This window comes from Hyperolius riggenbachi, chromosome 1 (genome assembly GCF_040937935.1).
Source record: "Hyperolius riggenbachi isolate aHypRig1 chromosome 1, aHypRig1.pri, whole genome shotgun sequence".
NCBI lineage: Eukaryota > Metazoa > Chordata > Amphibia > Anura > Hyperoliidae > Hyperolius > Hyperolius riggenbachi.
In genome coordinates this window covers 237,542,356-237,569,403 of record NC_090646.1, presented here as the reverse complement: position 1 = coordinate 237,569,403, position 27,048 = coordinate 237,542,356, and the positions used below count along the sequence as shown (strand labels likewise).

General features: G+C 43.9%; 1 protein-coding gene across 2 annotated transcripts in view; it reads right to left on the bottom strand.

Moving 5' to 3' along the window:
• LOC137503931 (endomucin-like) overlaps positions 1-27,048 on the bottom strand; it is a 140,746-nt gene that overhangs the window by 107,981 nt on the left and 5,717 nt on the right. For both annotated transcript variants that reach the window (XM_068231678.1, XM_068231687.1), the window contains exons 2-4: positions 20,355-20,450; positions 16,939-17,034; positions 15,647-15,742 (exon numbers count right to left, since the gene is read on the bottom strand). In XM_068231678.1, the coding sequence (XP_068087779.1) occupies positions 15,647-15,742; positions 16,939-17,034; positions 20,355-20,450 (288 nt within the window). The remainder of the gene's footprint in view (positions 1-15,646; positions 15,743-16,938; positions 17,035-20,354; positions 20,451-27,048) is intronic.

Genomic DNA, 27,048 nt, shown 5'->3' with positions numbered 1-27,048 from the left:
AGGGGCACCCTCCCCACCCACGGGCATTCTCCCCCCTCCACTGACGACCCCCCTACCCACTGGCACCCTCTTCCCCACCCACTGGCACCCTCCTCCTACCCACTGAGACTATCCTCCTACCCACTGGCACCTTTCTCCCCCACCCAGTGTCACCCTCCTTTCCACCCACAGGTACCCTCCTCCCCACCCACTGGCACCCTCCTCCTACCCACTGACACCCTCCTCCTGCCCACTGGCACCCTCCTCCCCACCCAGTGGCACCCTCCTTTCCACCCACGGGTACCCTCCTCCCCACCCACTGGCACCCTCCTCCCCACCCACTGGCACCCACTGAGCTGCCCTGGGGCCCCCAGCCCACCACCACCAGCCAGGCCTGAGCTGCCCTGGGGCCCCCAGCCCACCACCACCAGCCAGGCTTGAGCTGCCCTGGGGCCCCCAGCCCACCACCACTAGCCAGGCCTGAGCTTCCCTGGGACCCCAGCCCACCAGCCACGCAGGCATGAGGCCTCCAGCCCACCACCAGTCAGGCTTGAGGTGCCCTGGGGCCCCCAGCCCACCACCACCAGCCTGACTACATATACTGGGGACAGCTATACGCCTGGCTACATATACTGGGGACATCTATACACCTGGCTACCTATGCTGGGGACACTGTCTGTCATTATGTGCATGAAATGGTGAAAAGTTGTCCCTTATGTGCATTTACTGCGGAAACGCAGTCTGTCATTATGTGCATTAACTGGTGAAAAGCTGTCCCTTATGTGCATTTACTGCGGAAACGCAGTCTGTCATTATGTGAATTAACTGGTGAAAAGTTGTCTCTTATGTGCATTTACTGGGGAAATGCTGTCTGTCATTATGTGCATGAACTGGTGAAAAGTTGTCCCTTATGTGCATTTACTGCGGAAACGCAGTCTGTCATTATGTGCATTAACTGGTGAAAAGCTGTCCCTTATGTGCATTTACTGCGGAAACGCAGTCTGTCATTATGTGAATTAACTGGTGAAAAGCTGTCTCTTATGTGCATTTAATGGGGAAACTGTCTGTCATTACATGCATTAACTGGTGAAAAGCAGGCTCTTATGTGCATTTAATGGGGAAACTGTCTGTCATTACGTGCATTAACTGGTGAAAAGCAGGCTCTTATGTGCATTTACTGCGGAAACGCAGTCTGTCATTACGTGCATTAACTGGTGAAAAGCTGTCCCTTTATGTGCATTTACTGCAGAAACGCAGTCTGTCATTATGTGCATTAACTGGTAAAAAGCTGTCTCTTATGTGCATTTAACCACTTGAGGACCTAGGGCTTTCTACCCCTTAAGGACCGGCCACTTTTTTTCCATTCAGACCACTGCAGCTTTCACGGTTTATTGCTCGCTCATACATCCTACCACCTAAATGAATTTTGGCTCCTTTTCTTGTCACTAATAAAGCTTTCTTTTGGTGCTATTTAATTGCTCCTGCGATTTTTACTTTTTATTATATTCAGCAAAAAAGACATGAATTTTGGCAAAAAAATGATTTTTTTAACTTTCTGTGCTGACAGTTTTCAAATAAAGTAAAATTTCTGTATACATGCAGCGCGAAAAATGTGGACAAACATGTTTTTGATAAAAAAAAAACCCATTCAGCGTATATTTATTGGTTTGGGTAAAAGTTATAGCGTTTACAAACTATGGTGCAAAAAGTGAATTTTCCCATTTTCAAGCATCTATGACTTTTCTGACCCCCTGTCATGTTTCATGAGGGGCTAGAATTCCAGGATAGTATAAATACCCCCCAAATGACCCCATTTTGGAAAGAAGACATCCCAAAGTATTCACTGAGAGGCATAGTGAGTTCATAGAAGATATTATTTTTTTGTCACAAGTAAGCGGAAAATGACACTTTGTGAGGAAAAAAAAAAAAAAAAAAAGTTTCCATTTCTTCTAACTTGCACCAAAAAAAAATGAAATCTGCCACAGACTCACCATACCCCTCTCTGAATACCTTGAAGGGTCTACTTTCCAAAATGGGGTCATTTGTGGGGTGTGTTTACTGTCCTGACATTTTGGGGGGTGCTACATTGTAAGCACCCCTGTAAAGCCTAAAGGTGCTCATTGGACTTTGGACCCCTTAGCGCAGTTAGGCTGCAAAAAAGTGCCACACATGTGGTATTGCCGTACTCAGGAGAAGTAGTGTAATGTGTTTTGGGGTGTATTTTTACACATACCCATGCTGGGTGGGAGAAATATCTCTGTAAATGACAATTTGTTAATTTTTTTTACACACAATTGTCCATTTACAGAGATATTTCTCCCACTCAGCATGGGTATGTGTAAAAATACACCACAAAACACATTATACTACTTCTCCTGAGTACGGCGATACCACATGTGTGGCACTTTTTTGCACCCTAACTGCGCTAAAGGGCCCAAAGTCCAATGAGTACCTTTAGGATTTCACAGGTCATTTTGAGAAATTTCGTTTCAAGACTACTCCTCACGGTTTAGGGCCCCTAAAATGCCAGGGCAGTATAGGAACCCCACAAATGACCCCATTTTAGAAAGAAGACACCCCAAGGTATTCCGTTAGGAGTATGGCGAGTTCATAGAAGATTTTATTTTTTGTCACAAGTTAGCGGAAATTGACACTTTGTGAAAAAACACAATTAAAATCAATTTCCGCTAACTTTTGACAAAAAATAAAATCTTCTATGAACTCACCATACTCCTAACGGAATACCTTGGGGTGTCTTCTTTCTAAAATGGGGTCATTTGTGGGGTTCCTATACTGCCCTGGCATTTTAGGGGCCCTAAACCGTGAGGAGTAGTCTTGAAACGAAATTTCTCAAAATGACCTGTGAAATCCTAAAGGTACTCATTGGACTTTGGGCCCTTTAGCGCAGTTAGGGTGCAAAAAAGTGCCACACATGTGGTATCGCCATACTCGGGAGAAGTAGTACAATGTGTTTTGGGGTGTATTTTTACACATACCCATGCTGGGTGGGAGAAATACCTCTGTAAATGGACAATTGTGTGTAAAAAAATCAAAAGATTGTCATTTACAGAGGTATTTCTCCCACCCAGCATGGGTATGTGTAAAAATACACCCCAAAACACATTGTACTACTTCTCCCGAGTACGGCGATACCACATGTGTGGCACTTTTTTGCACCCTAACTGCACTAAGGGGCCCAAAGTCCAATGAGTACCTTTAGGATTTCACAGGTCATTTTTGTTTCAAGACTACTCCTCACGGTTTAGGGCCCCTAAAATGCCAGGGCAGTATAGGAACCCCACTAATGACCCCATTTTAGAAAGAAGACACCCCAAGGTATTCCGTTAGGAGTATGGTGAGTTCATAGAAGTTTTTATTTTTTTGTCACAAGTTAGCGGAAATTGATTTTAATAGTTTTTTTTCACAAAGTGTCATTTTCCGCTAACTTGTGACAAAAAATAAAATCTTCTATGAACTCACCATACTCCGTACGGAATACCTTTGGGTGTCTTCTTTCTAGAATGGGGTCATTTGTGGGGTTCCTATACTGCCCTGGCATTTTAGGGGCCCTAAACCGTGAGGAGTAGTCTTGAAACCAAATGTCGCAAAATGACCTGTGAAATCCTAAAGGTACTCATTGGACTTTGGGCCCCTTAGCGTACTTAGGGTGTAAAAAAGTGCCACACATGTGGTACCGCTGTACTCAGGAGAAGTAGTATAATGCGTTTTGGGGTGTATTTTTACACATACCCATGCTAAGTGGGAGAAATATCTCTGTAAATGACAATTGTTTGATTTTTTTACACACAATTGTCCATTTACATAGAAATTTCTCCCACCCAGCATGGGTATGTGTAAAAATACACCCCAAAACACATTATACTACTTTTCCTGAGTACGGCGGTACCACATGTGTGACACTTGTTTGCAGCCTAGGTGCGCTAAGGGGCCCAACGTCCTATTCACAGGTCATTTTGAAGCATTTGTTTTCTAGACTACTCCTCGCGGTTTAGGGCCCCTAAAATGCCAGGGCAGTATAGGAACCCCACAAGTGACCCCATTTTAGAAAGAAGACACCCCAAGGTATTCCGTTAGGTATATGGCGAGTTCATAGAAGATTTTATTTTTTGTCACAAGTTAGTGAAAAATGACACTTTGTGAAAAAAAAACAATAAAAATTAATTTCCGCTAACTTTTGACAAAAAATAAAATCTTCTATGAACTCGTCATACACCTAACATAATACCTTGGGGTGTTTTTTTTTTCTAAAATGGGGTCACTTGTGGGGTTCCTATACCGCCCTGGCATTTTACAGGCCCAAAACCGTGAGTAGTCTGGAAACCAAATGTCTCAAAATGACTGTTCAGGGGTATAAGCATCTGCAAATTTTGATGACAGGTGGTCTATGAGGGGGCGAATTTTGTGGAACCGGTCATAAGCAGGGTGGCCTTTTAGATGACAGGTTGTATTGGGCCTGATCTGATGGATAGGAGTGCTAGGGGGGTGACAGGAGGTGATTGATGGGTGTCTCAGGGGGTGGTTAGAGGGGAAAATAGATGCAATCCATGCACTGGGGAGGTGATCGGAAGGGGGTCTGAGGGTTTGGCCGAGTGATCAGGAGCCCACACGGGGCAAATTGGGGCCTGATCTGATGGGTAGGTGTGCTAGGGGGTGACAGGAGGTGATTGATGGGTGTCTCAAGGTGTGATTAGAGGGGGGAATAGATGCAAGCAATGCACTGGCGAGGTGATCAGGGCTGGGGTCTGAGGGCATTCTGAGGGTGTGGGCGGGTGATTGAGTGCCCTAGGGGCAGATAGGGGTCTAATCTGATAGGTAGCAGTGACAGGGGGTGATTGATGGGTAATTAGTGGGTGTTTAGGGTAGAGAATAGATGGAAACACTGCGCTTGGGTGGTGATCTGATGTCGGATCTGCGGGCGATCTATTGGTGTGGGTGGGTGATCAGTTTGCCCGCAAGGGGCAGGTTAGGGGCTGATTGATGGGTGGCAGTGACAGCGGGTGATTGATGGGTGGCAGTGACAGGGGGTGATTGATGGGTGGCAGTGACAGGGGGTGATTGATGGGTGATTGATAGGTGATTGACAGGTAATCAGTGGGTTATTACAGGGGAGAACAGATGTAAATATTGCACTGGCGAATTGATAAGGGGGGGTCTGAGGGCAATCTGAGCGTGTAGGCGGGCGATTGGGTGCCCGCAAGGGGCAGATTAGGGTCTGATCTGATAGGTAACAGTGACAGGTGGTGATAGGGAGTGATTGATGGGTGATTGATGGGTAATTAGTGGGTGTTTAGAGAAGATAACAGATGTAAACGATACATTTGGGAGGTAATCTGACGGCGGGTTTGCGGGCGATCTAATGGTGTGGGTGGGTGATCAGATTGCCCGCAAGGGGCAGGTTAGGGGCTGATTGATGGGTGGCAGTGACAGGGGGTGACAGGGGGTGATTGATGGGTGATAGGTGATTGGCAGGTGATTGACAGGTGATCAGTGTGTTATTACAGGGAAGGACAGATGTAATTAATGCACTGGCGAATTGATAAGGGGGGGGGGGGGTCTGAGGGCAATCTGAGCGTGTGGGCGGGTGATTGGGTGCCCGCAAGGGGCAGATTAGGGTCTGATCTGATAGGTAACAGTGACAGGTGGTGATAGGGGGTGATTGATGGGTGATTGATGGGTAATTAGTGGGTGTTTAGAGAAGATAACAGATGTAAACGATACATTTGGGAGGTAATCTGACGGCGGGTTTGCGGGCGATCTAATGGTGTGGGTGGGTGATCAGATTGCCCGCAAGGGGCAGGTTAGGGGCTGATTGATGGGTGGCAGTGACAGGGGGTGATTGATGGGTGATAGGTGATTGGCAGGTGATTGACAGGTGATCAGTGGGTTATTACAGGGAAGAACAGATGTAATTAATGCACTGGTGAATTGATAAGGGGGGGTCAGAGGGCAATCTGAGCGTGTGGGCGGGTGATTGGGTGCCCGCAAGGGGCAGATTAGGGTCTGATCTGATAGGTAAAAGTGACAGGTGGTGATAGGGGGTGATTGATGGGTGATTGATGGGTAATTAGTGGGTGTTTAGAGGAGAGAATAGATGTAAACAATGGATTTGGGAGGTGATCTGATGTCGGATCTGTGGGCGATCTATTGGTGTGGGGGGGTGATCAGATTGCCCGCAAGGGGCAGGTTAGGGGCTGATTGATGGGTGGCAGTGACAGGGGGTGATTGACGGGTGATTGATGGGTGATTGACGGGTGATTGACAGGTGATTGACAGGTGATCAGGGGGATAGATGCATACAGTAAACAGGGGGGGGGGTGGTCTGGGGGGGGGTCTGGGGAGAATCTGAGGGGTGGGGGGTGATCAGGAGGGGGCAGGGAGCAGGGGGGGGGATAAAAAAAAAATAGCGTTGACAGATAGTGACAGGGAGTGATTGATGGGTGATTAGGGGGGTGATTGGGTGCAAACAGGGGTCTGGGGGGTGGGCAGGGGGGGGGGTCTGATGGGTGCTGTGGGCGATCTGGGGCAGGGGGGGGAGAAATCAGTGTGCTTGGGTGCAGACTAGGGTGGCTGCAGCCTGCCCTGGTGGTCCCTCGGACACTGGGACCACCAGGGCAGGGGGCAGCCTGTATAATACACTTTGTAAACATTACAAAGTGTATTATACACTTTGTATGCGGCGATCGCGGGGTTAACATCCCGCCGGCGCTTCCGTATAGCCGGCGGGATGTTGCGGCGAGCGAGCGGTGACAGGCGCCGGCGGAGGATCGCGTCACGGATGACGCGATCGCTCCGCCCATGCCCTTAAATGGACCGCCGCCTCTGTGGGTGAGGCCGTCCTGAAGGGCTCCACTTCCCGCCGCCCCTGTGTAGTGGGCGGTCGGGAAGTGGTTAATGAGGAAACGCTGTCTGTCATTACGTGCATTAACTGCTGAAAAGCTGATTCTTATGTGCATTTACTGGTGAAAGGCTACCTGTCATTATGTGCGTTTACTTCATTTTTTTTTTCATGTAACTACGTTAGCTGGTACAACTACATTAAAGTTAGCCCCGCCCACATGACATCATGACCACGCCTAAATTTTCGCCGCGGCGCGCTTAGCGTGCCGCAAATTCCCCCCCAAGCCCGGCCTGCCAGCCCTCGTGCCCCCTTTGAGCCCCCCCAAAAATCTGAAGCTGGAGCCGCCACTGCACACGGACTTCCGGTATAGCGGATTATCGTCACACGGAGTCCGGGGGGTGACGCCACCACATTTCTCAGCCAATAGCCAACGCGTTTCGGTAGGATCTGCCTACCTTCTTCAGGGCGACTTTCCATTGTGCTGCCGTGTGCAGACTTCGAGACACTTGCAGTGTGTACCAACAGCGAGTCACTGGCCGGGACTCAAACTGTTTAAGTGCCTCAAGAAGCTTGAATGGTTGGGAACTTCCTCTGCTCCCCTCTCCAGCAAATACGTGAGTTACGCCTGTGGCTTTATGAACAGCCAAATGTGCTGTTGTGGCAGCGGAAGATTATTTGTGCGGTTTGTTGAGAGAAGTGCCATATTAGCTCAGAGACTAAACAGTGAATAGCTGGACTCCTTAAAATCCGCTTGGAGGAAATTTGATTGGAAAGATAATTCATTTATTCCTGTGTCAAAGTGGCGCCAGAAGATTTAATAAAGAATCCACTATAGATTGTGCAATATTTGGACTCTTTAGGGAATATAGGGGATGTCTCCCCTTTTTTAACATTGCATGCATGAAATTAACGGCAGCAGAGAAGTTTAGGGAGTTGGTTCTAGGACTTTTTACGTATCTGGGTCTATCGCTGAACCAATGCTGGCTATATAAAATTCATGAGTGCTTGTTTATTTTAAATGTTTAATAAATTGATGCATTTTTTTTTTATGCATAGGCGCACTAGTATGATGATTGAAAATATTTTAACTTTAGCCTGGAGATCCGATTTAATCATAAACTCTGTGAATACATGGAATGCAAACATTATGGGCAAAGTAATACCTTGAAAGCTCTCCTGTTTTCTATGTACTAAAGTCACATTGCGGCTTCATGCACCAGGCCTATACACACACATTACGTTACGTAAAGGGAACCTAAACTGAGAGGGATGTGGAGGTTTCCTTTTAAACATCACCAGTTGCCTGGCAGTCCTGCTGAACTCTTTGGTTGCAGTGGCAGCTGAATCACAGACCTGAAACAAGCATACAGCTAATCCAGTGTGCCTTCAGTCAGAGCACCTGATCTGCATGCTTGTTCAAGGGCTGTGGCTGGAAGTATTAGAGACACAGGATCAGCAGTGGAGTCAGGCAACTGGTATTATTTTAAAAGGAAAATCCACATCCTTCTCAGTTTTGGTTCCCTTTAACTGACCTTCTGCTTGTTTTGCTCTATCAAGGTTTTTAAATGTTCCTTCTGAACTGCAATAACACTTTTCCTTTTCAGATTTGACATTGTGTTAGCAATGTTTTTCTCCATTAAGCCAGATGTGTTAGGTTATTACAAGGGAGCAACAAGTTCTAAACAATATGCAGACGTGCAGAGGAAATGGAAACATTTGGCTTTTTGCTCCTTGAATATTTAACCTTTAAAAGAAAGGTAAAAAAATGTGAATGTATTGAGGTATTTGTTCAGGGTTATGTAAATAGCACCTGCGCACCTTCCAACTATGGCAGCATACAAATGACACCTGAAGTGAGAGAGGTATGGAGGCTGCCATATTTATTTCCTTTTACACAATACGAAGTTTCCTGGTGTCCTGCTGATCTTTGGCTGCAGTAGTGTCTGAATCACACATCGGAAACAAGCATCCAATGAATCCAGTCAAACATCTGATCTGTATGCTTGTTCAGGGTCTATGGCTAAACATATTAGAGGCAAAGGATCAGCATGGCAGCCAGGTAACATGCATTGTTTAAAATGAAATAAATATGGCAGCCTCCATAACCCTCTCACTTTAGTTGTCATTTAAACCAGCCTGCCCCTCAACTGCTGATAGGTATCACAGTGGATTACATTGTTAAAGTTACTAAATTTCTGTTAAAAAGACTTTGAAAAATTAACTTTTCAATCTATCTCTGCCTGCAGCTGGTTCGAAAAGTCTAAAATTGCCTGGAAGCCTGTAGCTTGGCTGCTGCAGCTATATCCCTATTATCTCTCTAAAATCTCCTCAGTACAATAGCAAAAGGGGTAGGATCCTTAACAAATCTGGATTCTGATTGGATACATTCACTTTCAGTCAGTAGCTAGCATCACACAGGCTCCTCTCTTTATTAACCAAGGTACACATAGGTAACAGTAGTTGTAAAACATGATTCAATCACATAACTTATGAATAATCTTTTTATGTATCTGTTGCTTGCCTTTGGGCAAATGGTATATTCACTGGTATGGAGAAGGGGGGACAAGGAGAATAGAAGACCTCCTATTGTGACTTTATCTTACAGGAATACCATTGGACTATGTTAGAAATATGAGAGGCCAATATTAGTTTTCCCATTAAAAAGATTGCATTAGGAGGTTAAGAGTATTCCATATAGGCAAACAACCATCGCCAAATCTATCTACCAGTGTTTTATATACAAGTATGTTTTTGTATACAGGAAGGCCTTGTTCACATTATGCACAGTGTCAAGCAGTATGGAATCACCCCTTTCAGTGTAACAGAAAAGCCCTGTTACCAGCACACCAAAATGCTGTTGGCATGAAATTTTTAGGGCACTGCACCAGATGGACTGAGGTAATGTAAACAACTTCTAAACAGTTTGATGGAAGAATCCATCTAGCAACAGCGTGGGTGTTAAGTGATGTTCACTGGATGGGGTTAATGTGAGTGCTAGTGTTTAGCTATAGGTGCCAGTGCTCAGTAGTTTGGTATTTTGAGCTGTTTCATTGGGTGCCTCCATGCACCCAAATTTCCTCCCAGTACCACAAATTGCAGCTTTTATAATAAGAGCCTAGGGCGGCGCCCTTTTTTTTCCTGTTCCCATTTTGCTGTAAGTGCCAGTAAGAAACAGTAGCTGAAAAACTGGAATATCATTGAAATGTGAAAAATGTAACAAAACCAGGAAACTAAAATCAATTTATTATGTTGTTAAAACCTTTGAAATTTGCTTACAACTCCTTTGGTGTAGAGTTCCACAGGACCTCTGGAAAGTGAGCATTCTGTGTGATAACAGACAGTGGCCTTAGACCCTGTTCACATATGCTGAAGGGTGGCATTGAATTCAGAAACAAAAACTCCAAACAGTAGATGAATGCAGGAAACGTTCAATCAGTAGATGAATGCAGGAAACCTCCAATCAGGAGACAGTTACATCATTATTGCCAGGAGTTCCTATGCCTATTATTGATGTGCTTTATCCAGAGCCAAGTAAGGTCCTCCAGCACCCAAGGCTGAGACACCAAAGTGAGCCCCTCCATTCTCCCACCCCAGTTGTCACACACTGATAGACTAAGAGGCGCCCCAGGGCCTGCAACAACGTAATCTCTAGTTATCTGGCTTGCAGTCACTGCCATGTATCCCCTTTTCTTATTTCTCTCTGCTTCAAACACAATAGAGGAATGATAGCTGAGTGAGTTGTGCGCCCCTCCTACACTGCGCCCTGAGGCTGGAGCATCTCTCCCCTCTGCCTTGGCCTGGCCCTGGCTGAATCAATGAGCATTTAATTTAAAGGTAAATTAAAAGTAAACTAGAGTATTACGTGTTTGGTTTGTGTTTGACAATGTTCTTGTGAAAAGTCAGCTGGAATTATTGGTGCTTTAACCACTTAAGGACTGCAGTCATAAAACCCCTTAAAGGGAAGGTTCAGGGAGGGTGGGTAAAAAATAAAATTCAATTTCCACTTATCTGGGGCTTTCTCCAGCCCGTGGCAGGCAGGAGGTGCCCTCGCCGCCGCTCCGCAGGCTCTCGGTGGTCTCCGGTGGCCGACCCGACCTGGCCAGGCCGGCTGCCAGGTCGGGCTCTTCTGCGCTCCAAGGCCCGGAACTTCTGCGTCCCACGCCGGCGCGCTGACGTCATCGGACGTCCGCCGGGCTGTGCTGCGCAGGTGCAGAACTACTGCGCCTGCGCAGTACAGCCCGGAGGACGTCCAATGACGTCAGCGCAGAAGAGCCCGACCTGGCAGCCGGCCTGGCCAGGTCGGGTCGGCCACCGGAGACCACCGGGAGCCTGCGGAGCGGCGGCGAGGGCACCTCCTGCCTGCCATGAGGAAGACCCAGGTAAGTGGAAATTGATTTTTATTTTTTACCCACCCTCCCTGAACCTTCCCTTTAAAGAGAATCTGTATTGTTAAAATCGCACAAAAGTAAACATACCAGTGCGTTAGAGGACATCTCCTATTCCCCTCTGTCACAATTTCGCCGCTCCCCGCCGCATTAAAAGTAGTCAAAAACAGTTTTAAAAAGTGTGTTTATAAACAAACAAAATGGCCATCAAAACAGGAAGTAGATTGATGTACAGTATGTCCACACATAGAAAATACATTCATACACAAGCAGGCTGTATACAGCCTTCCTTTTGAATCTCAAAAGATCATTTGTGTGTTTACCTTCTGTCCCCTTCTTCTATCATGCACTGAACATTACAGGCTTCCTGCAGACAGCTCTGCCTGTGTTTGTAATTCCTCAGTATGTGTCAGCCAGCTACTTTCACAGCCTAACAGAGGAGGATTTTTATCCAGCTCTCTTCTATCACTGATAAGATAGCAGAGAAGCTGCTGGCTTATGTAAATAAAACACACACTGGAGTGTGCATAGAGGAACAGACCAGCACGGAAGAGTTGGCAGCCTTCCAGACACAGGCCGACAAGTCTGACAGGGGAAAGATACATTGATTTATTACAGAGACCGTGATAGTACAAAGTGCTGCAGTGAGCCAGAACAGATTAGAATAGGTTTAGGAACTTGTAGGATGGTAGAAAAAAACGTTGTAATTTTTGTTACAGAGTCACTTTAAGGACCAGAGCCTTTTTTTACATTCAGACCACTGCAGCTTTAACGGTTTATTGATCGGTCATACAACCTACCACCTAAATGAATTTTACCTCCTTTTCTTGTCACTAATACAGCTTTCTTTTGGTGCTATTTGATTGCTGCTGCGAGTTTTACTTTTTATTATATTCATCAAAAAAGACATGAATTTTGTCAAAAAAATGACTTTTTTTACTTTCTGTGCTGACATTTTTCAAATAAAGTAAAATTTCCTATACATTTGAGCGCGAAAGTTATTCTGCTACATGTCTTTGATAAAAAAAAAAACCATTGAGTGTATATTTATTGGTTTGGGTAAAAGTTATAGCGTTTACAAACTATGGGGCAAAAAGTGAATTTTCCCATTTTGAGGCATCTCCTACTTTTCTGAGCACCTGTCATGTTTCATGAGGTGCTAAAATTCCAGGATAGTATAAATACCCCCCAAATGACCCCATTTTGGAAAGAAGACACCCCAAAGTATTCACTGAGAGGCATGGTGAGTTCATAGAAGATTTTATTTTTTGTCACAAGTTAGCGGAAAATGAAACTTTGTGACAAAAAAAAGGGAAAAAAAAGTTTCCATTTCTTCTAACTTGCGACAAAAAAAATGAAATCTGCCACGGACTCACTATGCTCCTCTCTGAATACCTTGAAGTGTCTACTTTCCAAAATGGGGTCATTTGTGGGGTGTGTTTACTGTCCTGGCATTTTGGGGGGTGCTACATTGTAAGCACCCCTGTAAAGCCTAAAGGTTCTCATTGGACTTAGGGCCCCTTAGCGCAGTTAGGCTGCAAAAAAGTGCCACAAATGTGGTATTGCCTTACTCAGGAGAAGTATTATAATGTGTTTTGGGGTGTATTTTTACACATACCCATGTTGGGTGGGAGAAATATCTCTGTAAATGACAATGTTTTGATTTTTTTTACACACAATTGTCCATTTACAGAGATATTTCTCCCACTCAGCATGGGTATGTGTAAAAATACACCCCAAAACACATTATACTACTTCTCCTGAGTATGGCGATACCACATGTGTGGCACTTTTTTGCACCCTAACTGCGCTAAGGGGCCCAAAGTCCAATGAGTACCTTTAGGATTTCACAGGTCATTTTGCGACATTTGGTTTCAAGACTACTCCTCACGGTTTAGGGCCCCTAAAATGCCAGGGCAGTATAGGAACTCCACAAATGACCCCATTTTAGAAAGAAGACACCCCAAGGTATTCTGTTAGTAGTACGGTGAGTTCATAGAAGATTAATTTTTTGTCACAAGTTAGTGAAAAATGAAACTTTGTGGAAAAAACAATATAAATCAATTTCCGCTAACTTTTGACAAAAAATAAAATCTTCTATGAACGCTTCATACACCTAACAGAATACCTTCAGGTGTCTTTTTTTCTAAAAAGGGGTCACTTGTGGAGTTTCTATACTGCCCTGGCATTTTACGGGCCCAAAACCGTGAGTAGTCTGAAACCAAATGTCTCAAAATGACTGTTCAGGGGTATAAGCATGTGCAAATTTTGGTGGCAGGTGGTCTATGAGGGGGCGAATTTTGTGGAACCGGTCATAAGCAGGGTGGCCTCTTACATGACAGGTTGTATTGGGCATGATCTGATAGATAGGAGTGCTAGGGGGGTGACAGGAGGTGATTGATGGGTGTCTCAGGGGGTGGTTAGAGGGGAAAATAGATGCAATCAATGCACTGGGGAGGTGATCGGAAGGGGGTCTGAGGGGGATCTGAGGGTTTGGCCGAGTGATCAGGAGCCCACACGGGGCAAATTAGGGCCTGATTTGATGGGTAGGTGTGTTAGGGGGTGACAAGTGGTGACAGTGGTGATTAGTGGGGGGAATAGATGCAAGCAATGCACTGGCGAGGTGATCAGGGCTGGGGTCTGAGGGCGTTCTGTGGGTGTGGGCGGGTGATTGGGTGCCCTAGGGGCAGATAGGGGTCTAATCTGATGGGTCGCAGTGATAGAGGCTGATTGATGGGTGATCAGTGGGTGATTAGATGGCAGAACAGATGTAAACAATGCACTTTGGAGGTGATCTGAGGGTAGGTCTGGGGCAATCTGATGGTGTGGGTGGGTGAACAGATTGCCCGCAAGGGGCAGGTTAGGGGCTGATTGATGGGTGGCAGTGACAGGGGGTGATTGATGGGTGGCAGTGACAGGGGGTGATTGATGGGTGATTGATAGGTGATTGACAGGTGATCAGTGGGTTATTACAGGGAAGAACATATTACATTGCACTGGAGAATTCATAAGGGGGTTCTGAGGGCAATCTGAGCGTGTGGGACGGGTGATTGGGTGCCCGCAAGGGGCACATTAGGGTCTATTCTGATGGGTAACAGTGACAGGTGGTGATAGGGGGTGATTGATGGGTAATTAGTGGGTGTTTACAGGAGAGAACAGATGTAAACACTGCACTTGGGAGGTGATCTGATGTCGGATCTGCGGGCGATCTATTGGTTTGGGTGGGTGATCAGATTGCCTGCAAGGGGCAGGTTAGGGGCTGATTGATGGGTGGCAGTGACAGGGGGTGATTGATGGGTGATTGATAGGTGATTGACAGGGGATTGACAGGTGATCAGTGGGTTATTACAGGGAAGAACGGATGTAAATAATGCACTGGCGAATTGATAAGGGGGGTCTGAGGGCAATCTGAGCGTGTGGGCGGGTGATTGTGTGCCCGCAAGGGGCAGATTAGGGTCTAATCTAATGGGTAACAGTGACAGGTGGTGATAGGGGGTAATTGATGGGTGATTGATGTACAGATGTAAACACTGCACTTGGGAGGTGATCTGATGTCAGATCTGCGGGCGATCTATTGGTGTGGATGGGTGATCAGATTGCCCGCAAGAGGCAGGTTAGGGGCTGATTGATGGGTGGCAGTGACAGGGGGTGATTGATGGGTGATTGACGGGTGATTGACGGGTGATTGACAGGTGATAAGGGGGGATAGATGCATACAGTACACGGGGGGGGGGTCTGGGGGGGGGTCTGGGGAGAATCTGAGGGGTGGGGGGGTGATCAGGAGTACCCAGGGGGGCAGTTTAGGGACTAAAAAAAAATAGCGTTGACAGATAGTGACAGGGAGTGATTGATGGGTGATTGGGGGGGTGATTGGGTGCAAACAGTGGTCTGGGGGGTGGACAGGGGGGGTCTGAGGGGTGCTGTGGGTGATCAGGGGGTAGGGGGGGGCAGATCAGTGTGTTTGGGTGCAGACTAGGGTGGCTGCAGCCTGCCCTGGTGGTCCCTCAGACACTGGGACCACCAGGGCAGGAGGCAGCCTGTATAATACACTTTGTAAACATTACAAAGCGTATTATACGCTTCCTATCCGGCGATCGTCGGGTTAACAACCCGCCGGCGCTTCCGATTGGCCGGCGGGTTGATGTCGCGGGTGGGCGGAGCCTATTGCCGGCGGATGCGGGTGCATCCCAGCGTGCGATCCCCGGCAAAACAGTGCCCCAGGACCTGACGCCATTCTGCTTTACGTGATCCTGGGGCTGCCACTTTGCCGCCGCCAATATGAAGTAGGCGGTTGGCAAGTGGTTAAAGGGGTCTGCTGTAATCCTACAGTCAAAACCCTCTCAATACAGCAGTAGGTAATTAGGACTGACTATAAATGTATTAACCAACAACAGGAGAAACAAATGTACAATTAAGCAAATACCTGAAGGTTTTGTTGGTTCGGGTGCAGGTTCTGCTTTGTTGGCCTTACTGGATGGGTCAGGTGAAGTTCCTGGATTACTCTCATTACTGGATGATACTGAGTTAAAGAAAGAGGAAGAAAGTCAACTATGGTATTACGTGTTTGGTTTGTGTTTGTTCAAGCCAAACCTTGACAATGTTCTTGAAAAGTCAGCTGGAATTATTGGAGCTTTAAAGGGGTCTTCTGTAATCCTTCAGTCTCCGGTGTCTGGCTGTCATGTTTTCATCTGCTATCATGTTCCTTTCAGAACTTTTTATTTCTTATTTAACCCTAAGTGTGAGCCTTGAGACAAGCACAAAGTATCTGCTTGACTGCCTCATTTATAATTATCCACTTATTGGTCAAGGCACCCTGGCCAATTAGTGGCTTAGCTATGAATCAATAATCACCCGAATATATATAGATTCTTCCATGCCCACCCCCACTGCACATGCACCATCACACATATGCGCTTCCCCTCATTACACAGGCAGTGAGACTTTCACGTGTTTATGGGCGGGAGGAAGCCCCGGGTAAGTCTCAAAGCCTTACATTAGTTCGTCTCTGAGTCTCTTTAAGGAGAATAATGGGTACCTTGCGGTTTTTGAGAAAATGGATTATAAAAATGCAAAGAAAAATGTTTTTTAAACTTAGAAAAATTAGTTTTATTTTCTTGACTTGTACCCACTGTTCTCCTTAACATATGTAGCAATGTTGATGTCAATAGCACGTGTGGGTGCTTTGCTAGTCACTGCTAAAGACGGCATGAAATGATGCGAAAATTAAACGAAATTTTATGCAAAATTACCAAAGACTATATAAAATCAGTTGTAAAATAATTACGTCTAGGCGTAATCTCGAAAATTTATGCTAAATTTCACATAATAGTAATTAGCTGAATACGATCATCAGTAAGGGGACAAGTGGACTTGAACAGAGGATCCCCATCCTGTAGCTACTTCAGCCAACCCTAATCCAAGGTCATTAGAGTTAGCTGAACAGGGAAGAGGCAGAGTCTTAAAATACTCATTGATTTCAATTTTATAGGGTAAGGGTACTAATAACATGAATATAATAAAAGTCCTATATTCCTCCCTCAACAATATCACTCATTATTCTACTGCATTACTGGTATTACTCCCTGGAAGGATTATGAGGACTTTCTGCCTGCATGCTCCCTGCAAACCCCTCTCAATACAGCAGTAGGTACCAAGGACTGGCTATAAATGCATTAACCAACAACAGGAGAAACAAATATAAAATTAAGCAAATACCTGAAGGTTTTGTTGGTTGGGGTGCAGGTTCTGCTTTGTTGGCATTACTGGATGGGTCAGGTGAAGTTCCTGGATTACTCTCATTACTGGATGATACTGTGTTAAAGAAAGAGGAAGGAAGTCAACTATGGTATTACGTGTTTGGTTTGTGTTTGTTCAAGCCAAACCTTGACAATGTTCTTGAAAAGTCAGCTGGAATTATTGGAGCTTTAAAGGGGTCTGCTGTAATCCTTCAGTCTCCGGTGTCTGGCTGTCATGTTTTCATCTGCTATCATGTTCCTTTCAGAACTTTTTATTTCTTATTCAACCCTAAAGGTGGCCATACACTTATAGATTTGCAGCAGATTCGACCATCAGATAGATTTCTGTCAGATGCCTGTCAAGTCCAATCTGACAGGAATCTATCTGATGTGTGCCACACACTAAAGGGGCCCATACACTCAGACGATTTTCTGGCCGACCGATCGATCACGATCGATCGATTGATCGTTTGCAAATCGGTTGGCCAATCGACCGATCGATGGCCGATTTCGATCGATTTCGATGGATTTCCATCGAACTGGCAGGGTGGAAAATTTAGGTCGATCTAATGAGATTGCTTATCAGTTTACATTGGCCTTAATGGAAATCTGATGGCAAAAAAATGCCATCAGATCGAATTTCAATAGATTTCAAACTGAAATCTATTGGAATTCTATCCTGGTAAAAAATGTTCTAAAAACGCATCAGATAGATCATCAGATGCATTTCTTATCTATCTGCTGCCAATCTGACGAGTGTATGGGCACCTTAAGAACAGAGTTCCAATAGATTTTAGAATTAAATCTATTGGAAATCGAAGTAAATGCATTATTGGAACATTAGATCCAATGCAACTCTATGGGCCATCGATCTGCTGCCAGCAGCAGATTGACCCAGATTTTCCATCCTGTCAGAGAAATCCAATTGATCGAAATCGATCGAAATTGGCCACAAATTGATCAAATGGGGAATTTGACAGAATCAATTTCTGATCGATTCTATAGAATCGATCAATGGCTGAAATCGACCACTGTATGGGCCCCTTAGGTGTGAGCCTTTAGACAAGCACAAAGTCTTGGCTTGACTGCCTCATTTACAATGATCCACTTATTGGCCACGGTACCCTGGCCAATTAGTGGCTTAGCTACGAACCAGTAATCACCCAAATCTATATAGATTCTTCCATGCCCCCCCCCCCACCCCCGCACATGCGCGTGCACCACCACACATACGCGCTCCCCCTCATTACACAGGCAGTTGTAAAATGTGTACACAGCCCTGCATCCACCCTGTGCAGATTACAACTGCCTTTAAAGAGACACTGAAGCAAAAAAAATTATGATATAATGAATTAGTTGTGTAGTACGGATAATTACTAGAACATTAGTAGCAAAGAAAATATTCTTATATTTTTATTTTCAGTTATATAGTGTTTTGTATAACATTACATCATTCTCTAATATTTGCAGTTTACACACTACTCAGCATTCTAAATGAGTTTACAGAGCAGTCCAGTGAACTATTGACCTGTCCTCTGCAAAGAAAAAGAAAATACAATGACTGACAGTTGAGATAACAAGTTTCAGAAGACAGAGCTCTCTGCGACTTTGAAAGTCGTAGAGCTCAATGGCTCTTTTGCATACATAACAACTGGGGTTTCTTAACTCTTCCTGTACTTGAAACAATATTAGACTTATGTCTCTGCTCCTAATGTTTTATTTCTTAGCTGTACTACACATACAAATCATTATATCATAATTTTGTTTTCGATTCAGTGTCTCTTTAAGATATATAGAAGAGACAGCCAGTAGGAGACTTTCACCTGAAGGCCCTCCCACAACATCAGAAGCATATAAAAGAAAACAATGTCACCATTATGTCTGCACCCCTTGTCCATAATGACAAGACAGGGGTCTGCTGCTAATTGCAGGAAATCTCATAAGAGCAATGTTATCCATAACTAAGGGGTCCTTTGATGTCTCAAATGATGATATGTATTATGTTTATGCTACAAAAATACTGTCATCGGTCTGGAAATTGACACTTTGGATTTGTAACCCTATGCCCAGCAACCAGGCTGAAGGTTAGAATTTGCCTAAACTGTGAGGTTAAATGAAAGTGATGGGGTCAATAGTGATGAGCAGAAATTACGCCTATGCATAACTACACATCATAATTCACAATTACGCATCGTAATGCAAAATTTCGGGGCAAATCATAATTTTGTATGTAATTGTAATTTATAATTTTGCCTAATTTGTCACTTAATTTTTTGTAATTTTGTGTCGACATTAGCAGTTAATAAAGCCCTGATACATGCTATTGCTACCAAAATTGCTACATATGTTAAAGAGACTCAGAGATGAACTAATGTAAAGCTTTGATACTTACCCAGGGCTGCCATCTTGCCCCATAAACACTTCTAAGTCCCATGCCATCCTCCCGAGGTCTGCCGTTCAGCCGTGGTGAGCCCCGGTAACGGGCTCAGTGACGTCAGTCCGGGTCTACTGTGCATGCGCTGGAGGTATGCGCGTGTGCAGTAGGCCCAGACTGGCATCGACTGAGCCTGTTACCGGGGCTCACCGCGGCTGAATGGCAGACTGCGGAAAGACAGCATGGGACTTAGACGTGTTAATGGGGCGGGAGGAAGCCCCGGGTAAGTATCATTAGTTCATCTCTGAGTCTTTTTAAAGAGAATAATGGGTACCTTGTGGTTTTTGAGAAAATTGATTATAAAAATGCAAATAAAAATGGTTTTTAAACTTAGAAAAATGAGTTTCATTTTCTTGACTTGTACCCACTATTCTCCTTAGCATATGTAGCAATGTTGATGTCAATACCACGTGTGGGTGCTTTGCTAGTCACTGCTAAAGTCGACATGAAATGATGCGAAAATTAAACACATTTTTTTGCAAAATTACCAATGACTATATAAAATCAATTGGATTTACAAAACGTAATTACGTCTAGGCGTAATTGGGAAAATGTATGCGATATTTCACATAATTGTAATTAGCTGAATACGATCATCAGTAAGGGGTCAAGTGGACTTGAACAGAGGATCCCCATCCTGTAGCTACTTTAGCCAACCCTAATCCAAGGTCATTAGAGTTAGCTGAACAGGGAAGAGGCAGAGTCTTAAAATACCCATTGATTTCAATTTTATAGAGTAAGGGTACTAGTAACATGAATATAATGAATAAAAGTCCTAAATTCCTCCCTCAACAATATCATTATTCTACTGCATTACTGGTATTGCTCCCTGGAAGGAGTATGAGGACTTTCTGCCTGCACGCTCCCTGCAAACCCCTCTCAATACAGCAGTAGGTACCAAGGACTGAATATAAGTGCATTAACCAACAACAGGAGAAACAAATGTACAATTCAGCAAATACCTGAAGGTTTTATTGGTTCGGGTTCAGGTTCTGCTTTGTTGGCATTACTGGATGGGTCAGGTAAACCTTCTTGATTACTCTCAGTCCTGGATGATACTATGTGAAAGACAGGGGAAAAATAATTAACACATGATCTAAAAAACATGTTTGTTTTTTTTAAATAATATTATTATTATTAGTCTCCATCTTTTCATATTGTGCTGTGCAGTAAGAAAAAAACACATACTATACATACAAAGTTACATATGCAGCAAAGAAAATGATAGCCACTTTAGCAGCACGTCTTGTAAATAAATTGTGCATGGGGTGGAATGGTAATACAAATACGATAGTAACATTAACTCTAGGAGAGAAACAATATTTTTACACAGAAACATAAACAGCAGTAAATATTCTTTACATGAAAAATGGGTCTAAATCTTTATCCTTGTCATGCAAAGTACAATGCTGCTGTACATGTGTAACTAACCGCTTTCCGGGGCAGGGCCCAGCTTACACCAGCATACAACAAGGCCACTTTAAAAACACACAGTTCCGATTTAAGTTTACATAAGATTATCCTGTAACAGGAAGGCTTTTATTTATATTTGGGTGGCTGAATAGCTTTAGTAGCACAGCAGAGCAACCTTTTGTGTTTAAATGCTGGCTTCCTTAATTTTTTAACCCTCATAATTAAAAATGAGCACAAATGATGCATTAGATTTTGTACATTTTGCACATTTAGGTTACTCGGAAGTTGAGTTTAGAAAGGTAGAAAAGCTAAATCTGTATCCATGTGATTATAAACATTCATGATCAGAGCAGTACACAATGTTTTTACCACAGTCCTTTGCCAGCAGCGTTATAATTACATTTACCTGTATCAGACTTGGCATTATGGCTATATAGTCCATTCGTCCTTAATATGCTTTCTATAATACTTTTTTTTTTTTAAGTGAGCATCTAGAAAGCTGTACTTATTAGTATGGTAATACAGGCAGTGACCATAGCCATGCCCCACTCAGCCACTTGACATGTCATCTTCTGTATGGAAGAAGATGTAGGGTCACACATGTCATGTAGGCAGGAAGTGTGGCTACATCCTGCCAATCCCTATCCGCCCACCTAGTTATCCACTTCAATTCACATGGGTGGGTGTGTGTGTGTGTGGGGGGGGGGGGGAGGGGGGGAGTGTTTGTTCCAATGCAGAGACAGAAGTGTGATAAAGGAGGTCATCAGAAAAGCAGTTATACTCTATATGTCAAGGCCTTCAGACTTCACGCACATCTGTGATTGCATTCTGCACACTCATTTTTCAAAATAAGCACTAGGGGGTGCTGTAGCTGCTGGGAATGCAGCTTTGTGCCAGATTTATCTAAACACCTGTGAGGGGTAACGTTGTATTACCTGCATTCTTCATTCTATAAAGCTTGAAACTGGACCAATTTAAATGATCATCTACTGCATTTGATTGGATTATTTCCAAATTCTTATATGTGTACTTGGTTTAAAAGTCAGTTTATGTAGTATGTATACATAAATCCAGTAGCACTATTAAAGGTTAGCAAATGAGCTTTTTATCCCTAAGTCTGTACAAAGGACAAGAGGACAACAGGATATTACCACCTGTTTAGAAAAAGCTTTTTCACTTTAAGGCCGGCTTCACACTGCATATTGGCAGCAGCGGTGTGGTGCGGCCCAGGGGCCGTACCGCCAAATACATGTGTGGGGTGAGTACGGGGGGTGGGGGGATGGGTCTTGGGAGCGAGGCCTTGTGCCCACTTCAAGCGGTCTTCCTATCCATATAAAAAACTCAGACTAATGTAGAGTGTTATATAACAATTTAGGTGTACTCATAGTGCTGGTATAGTAAGGTTCTTCACAACTACAAAACCTTGAAGAAATCATGTGACCCCACTGCAAACCTGGGCTGAATTCACTCAATGGGCCAGATCCAAGTCACATTTTCTCCTAAGTTTTCTCCTAGGAGATCATCTTTCATCTTCTATTTAAAATAACTTTTTCACTCAGCAATTTAAAAAGTACCAACAAGTAGGTGAAAAAATACTGCCAAAACTATTCTGAGTATTTTCTTGCTTGCTGGTGGCTTAAAGTCAGTCTGAAGTGAAAATAAAAAAAATAAAAAAACAGATACTCACCTAAGGAGAGGAAAGGCTCTGGCTCCTTTAGAGCCTTCCCGTTCTCCTCACAGTGCCCACATTCCAGCGCTTGATCCCTTGTTAGCAGTCTCTGACTGATGGGTTGGAGACTGCTCACTTCCGCCACTGTGGTTGGCTTCAGGAATCTTCGGGAGCCAAATGCTCCTGAAGGCAGGCCGCTCCGTACTGGGCATGCTCTCTCCCGCACTCACGCAGAACGGAGCTGCCCATCATTGGGAGCACTCGACTCCACAAGATTGCCGAAGCCTCTCACAGCAGCAGAAGTGAGCAGTCTCCAACCCCGCGGTCAGAGACTGCTAACAGGGGATCCATCGCTGGAACGCTTTTGTTTCTATTTTCACTTCAGGCTTACTTTAAAAGCAAGACATTTTGAGTCAGAATGATACAAAAAAAATCCTATATAATAATCTCCCTGTCCTGCTTTCTCCTGACTCAAAACTTCTTGCTTTTACTGATGGCTAATACGGTACAATACTTTACTGTTACTTTAAAAGGCAATTTATTTATATAGTGAAAATAACACTTAGAAGAAAAAGTGAATTGGATTGGGTCCAAAGTCCGTTATTAGGTGGCAAGGGTTGTCATTTCTTGTATGGGCTATATTGCCTATACAAGAAATAGAGTCTAGGATGTTTCTGGTTATTAAAAATCGTATCACTATGGGTCCAGGCACACCACAACAATGCCAGAGAAACAAATTAAATTGGATGCGAGATAAACTTTTACTCATGGCATAATTGTGTTCCTTTCATATAGTTTATAGGGCATTCCTTAAGCCAAATACTTTTTTTGTTTTGTTTTAATACTCTAATTCCCTATAAACGAAACAAGCCTCGACCCAAAGCTTTTCACAGTGCCTTGGCACTGTAGCAAGGGCTTATGGGAACTCAGTCTGGGCAGGAGGAGGAGGTTACTAGCCAGAGATTTCAGAGGCAGAGGGGAGGAGAGGGGACTGAATTTACTCACAGGCAAGCTGATAGCATCTCCAGCTCTCAGCCTGTGACAATGTGACAAACAGAACATGGCTGCTCTCATTGTATCACAGGAATAAAAAATCATAAACTTTTTGAATCTGTTTGCAGCTAGATATGCAGTGTAAACTACCAGTATCTTAACTTTAGATAAGATACTGTATATAGACAAGTTACTTGTTATAGTTAGTTTTTCATGTCGGATCCACTTTAAGTAACTTTTTTTTGCAACCTTTAATATAGTCTGTACAGTTTGTGTTGACACCGCTCTACCCACCAATCACTGGAGTGTGCACGATCAGGTCAGCAAGGCCCACAATGTACAGCAAGAAGGTCCGCACCAATCCAGGATTCCAAACAGTAGCTTTATTTAGGACGTATCCAATATAAGATTTTGCACATGCATCAAAATGCTAACATGTTTCGAGCTATCTCAGCTCTTAATCATAGCAAGTTAAAAAATGGCAGAACCTCCTATAAATAGGAGGATATCCTGTGCCGACCACTTGGGACTCCGCCCCAAAAGGGGGGAAGTGAAGAAAAAAGTGGTCCAAATGTAGTAGACAGGTAATTACCTATGAAAACACATTACAGGGCAACACACTATACACATGAGTTAAAATCGGTATAAAATGCAAAATACAGAGTACAATGTGCCAGAAAATGGATAAATAAAATGTAACAAAGAACAGCGCGGGTGATCACAACATCATGTAAATATATATGAGGTATACACGAACCCTGTCCATAGATAGAAAGATAATACGCATATGCATGTAGTAGACAAAAGAGGGGGGGGGGGGGTTATATCCCACTTAATATTGGTTGATCATACAGGAGGCTTCCAAGAAAGGGGGGGACAAAGGAGAGAAGGAAGGAAAAAGGGGGGGAGAAAGGAAGAAGGGGGGGGGGAGGAGAAGAGGAAGGAAAACAGGAATAAACAGGAAGAGAAAAGGGGAGGGAGGGACAAGCTAATGTGTGATGAGCGCTAGGTCCCACCTAGCATTAAGGCCGTGGGGTAACCTAGTCCCCAGGCGATGTATCCACAATGCCTCCTTTTTAAGAAGAATTTTGTATAAATCACCCCCTCTTTTAGGTGACATGACTCTCTCTATTCCTTGAAACCGGAAACCTTTCATGTCTCCCCCATGCACTTCCCTAAAGTGTTTGGCCACGTTCGAAATGTTCGTAGTGGACCACCCTGCCCCTAGATAGTGTTCGGCTATTCTTTGCCTTAAGGGCCTGGTGGAACACCCAACATATTGCATGGAACATAAAGTGCAGTCAATTAAATAGACTACATAACAGGTGCCTCCTGTATGATCAACCAATATTAAGTGGGATATAACCCCCCCCCCCCTCTTTTGTCTACTACCTGCATATGCGTATTATCTTTATATCCATGGACAGGGTTCGTGTATACCTCATATATATTTACATGATGTTGTGATCACCCGCGCTGTTCTTTGTTACATTTTATTTATCCATTTTCTGGCACATTGTACTCTGTATTTTGCATTTTATACCGATTTTAACTTATGTGTATAGTGTGTTGCCCTGTAATGTGTTTTCATAGGTAATTACCTGTCTACTACATTTGGACCACTTTTTTCTTCACTTCCCCCCTTTTGGGGCGGAGTCCCAAGTGGTCGGCACAGGATATCCTCCTATTTATAGGAGGTTCTGCCATTTTTTAACTTGCTATGATTAAGAGCTGAGATAGCTCGAAACACTTTAATATAGTCTGATATAACGCGGGTTTGAGATACAAACAGCCAACATTTTTTTTTTTTTAAAGAAATTAATATTGGAATAACCTTAGTAAATCAGGTCTGTAGTGTAGTCAGAAATCCCTGTAAAACTTTTCCACTGTATGCTCCTGCTTGTATGGTTTAGCCATAAATCCTGACCTGAAGACAAACCTATTTCATATCCTGTCTCCATACAGTCAGAAAGGAAGATTTATAGTCCAATCACATCTCTGCTAAAGCAAGGGACTACTGTGTGAGCATCGTCAGTTTATAGAAAGCACTCTGCGAACAAGAGACTGTTAACTAGCACTTTACGCATTAGGTGTGCCATTTCTGCCTTCCTGTTTATTACAGAATATATTCAATGCATACTTGTCATTCCATACATGTTTCTGTTTTCTTCTTTTATGATGTGCGAATTGCACAAAAAGATGAAGGAGGGAAAATAGGCAGCTTAGAAAACTGGCAGCGCTTTAGAGGCTTTCTGAAAATAGGGATTCACTAACAATCGTAGGAATGTTAATTTGCAGTACATGTTTGCGAGTAGCAAAGTGACATGAAAACAATCTATGCTGTCTAGTTTATATTTGTGCTAAATCATCTGTTCTGACTCACTGGCTGCTCATGCATTATTACTAAACTAAAGAAAATAAAAACCTGACCACAAACATAAATATCTTCATAAAGTATAGTAACTTGTATAGTACATTTATTACATTTCTTTTATACATAAACAATTTAGATAAGAGGAATATTGTATTGTAGGTGAGTACATGGAAATTGACAAACCTGCCATTTTCTGCTATTTTGGTTATTATAAAATGAGTTTAAAGGGACCCTGAACAGCACAAAAAAAGAGGAAATCTGGACTCACCTGGGGCTTCCTCCCGCAAGGTCCCTCGGCGTCCTCTGGGTACCCTCCATGGTCCCGCTGGTGGCTCTGTTAACCTGGTAACTTCAGCCTTCTTCTCGAAAGATTGAACCATGCATGCTTACTGCAACCGGTGTGTGACTGGGCCGGGTGCGCGAAAGGGCCGCGCATGAGCGACTTTAGCTGAAGTCACTGGGTTAGCGGAGCAGCCAGTGGGACCATGGAGGGGACGCAGAAGACGCAAGGAACCTCGCAGGCTACAGGGGGCTGGATGAGGCCCCAGGTGAGTCCAAATGTATGGTTTCACTATTAGATAATTGGCAATACCTTAGGTTTCAGCCCATATATTCAGGACACAAGTCATTTTGGTATAGGTATATGTGCATTTTTGCACTTGTGGGTGTAACAACTAGTTTATCTTTCTTATTTTAAAACTTTACTTTAAAGATCTATTATTGACTATGCACTTTAGTAATGTAGGATTATTTTGCCTTAATCAAAATTTGTACTATATATGGGGAATGTCACATATTCTTTTTAGATGGTTTGTTTTAGAGCAGTAGAGTGATATGTGAACAAGTGGGGGAACAATGGGCATACTTAGGGTATTTGTAAATATAATAAATTATCTTCGGCTGTAAGGGCACAGCCAAATCATGTACGTGTGTGTGTGTGTGTGTGTGTGTGTGTGTGTGTGTGTGTGCGTGCGTGCGTGCGTGCGTGCGTGCGTGCGTGCGTGCGTGTGTGTGTGTGTGTGTGTGTGCGTGCGTGTGTGTGTGTGTATATTATGGACAGAACCCGAAAGTCTGGCCACTTCGGGTTCTGGCCGGTGAAAACTAATCAAGGTAATTTTTATTGGGTTTTTCAACAGAAAATAACATTGCCAACATAAGGCATAATCAGCATAAATTGTAGATTATTACATTTATGAAAGCTTTGGAC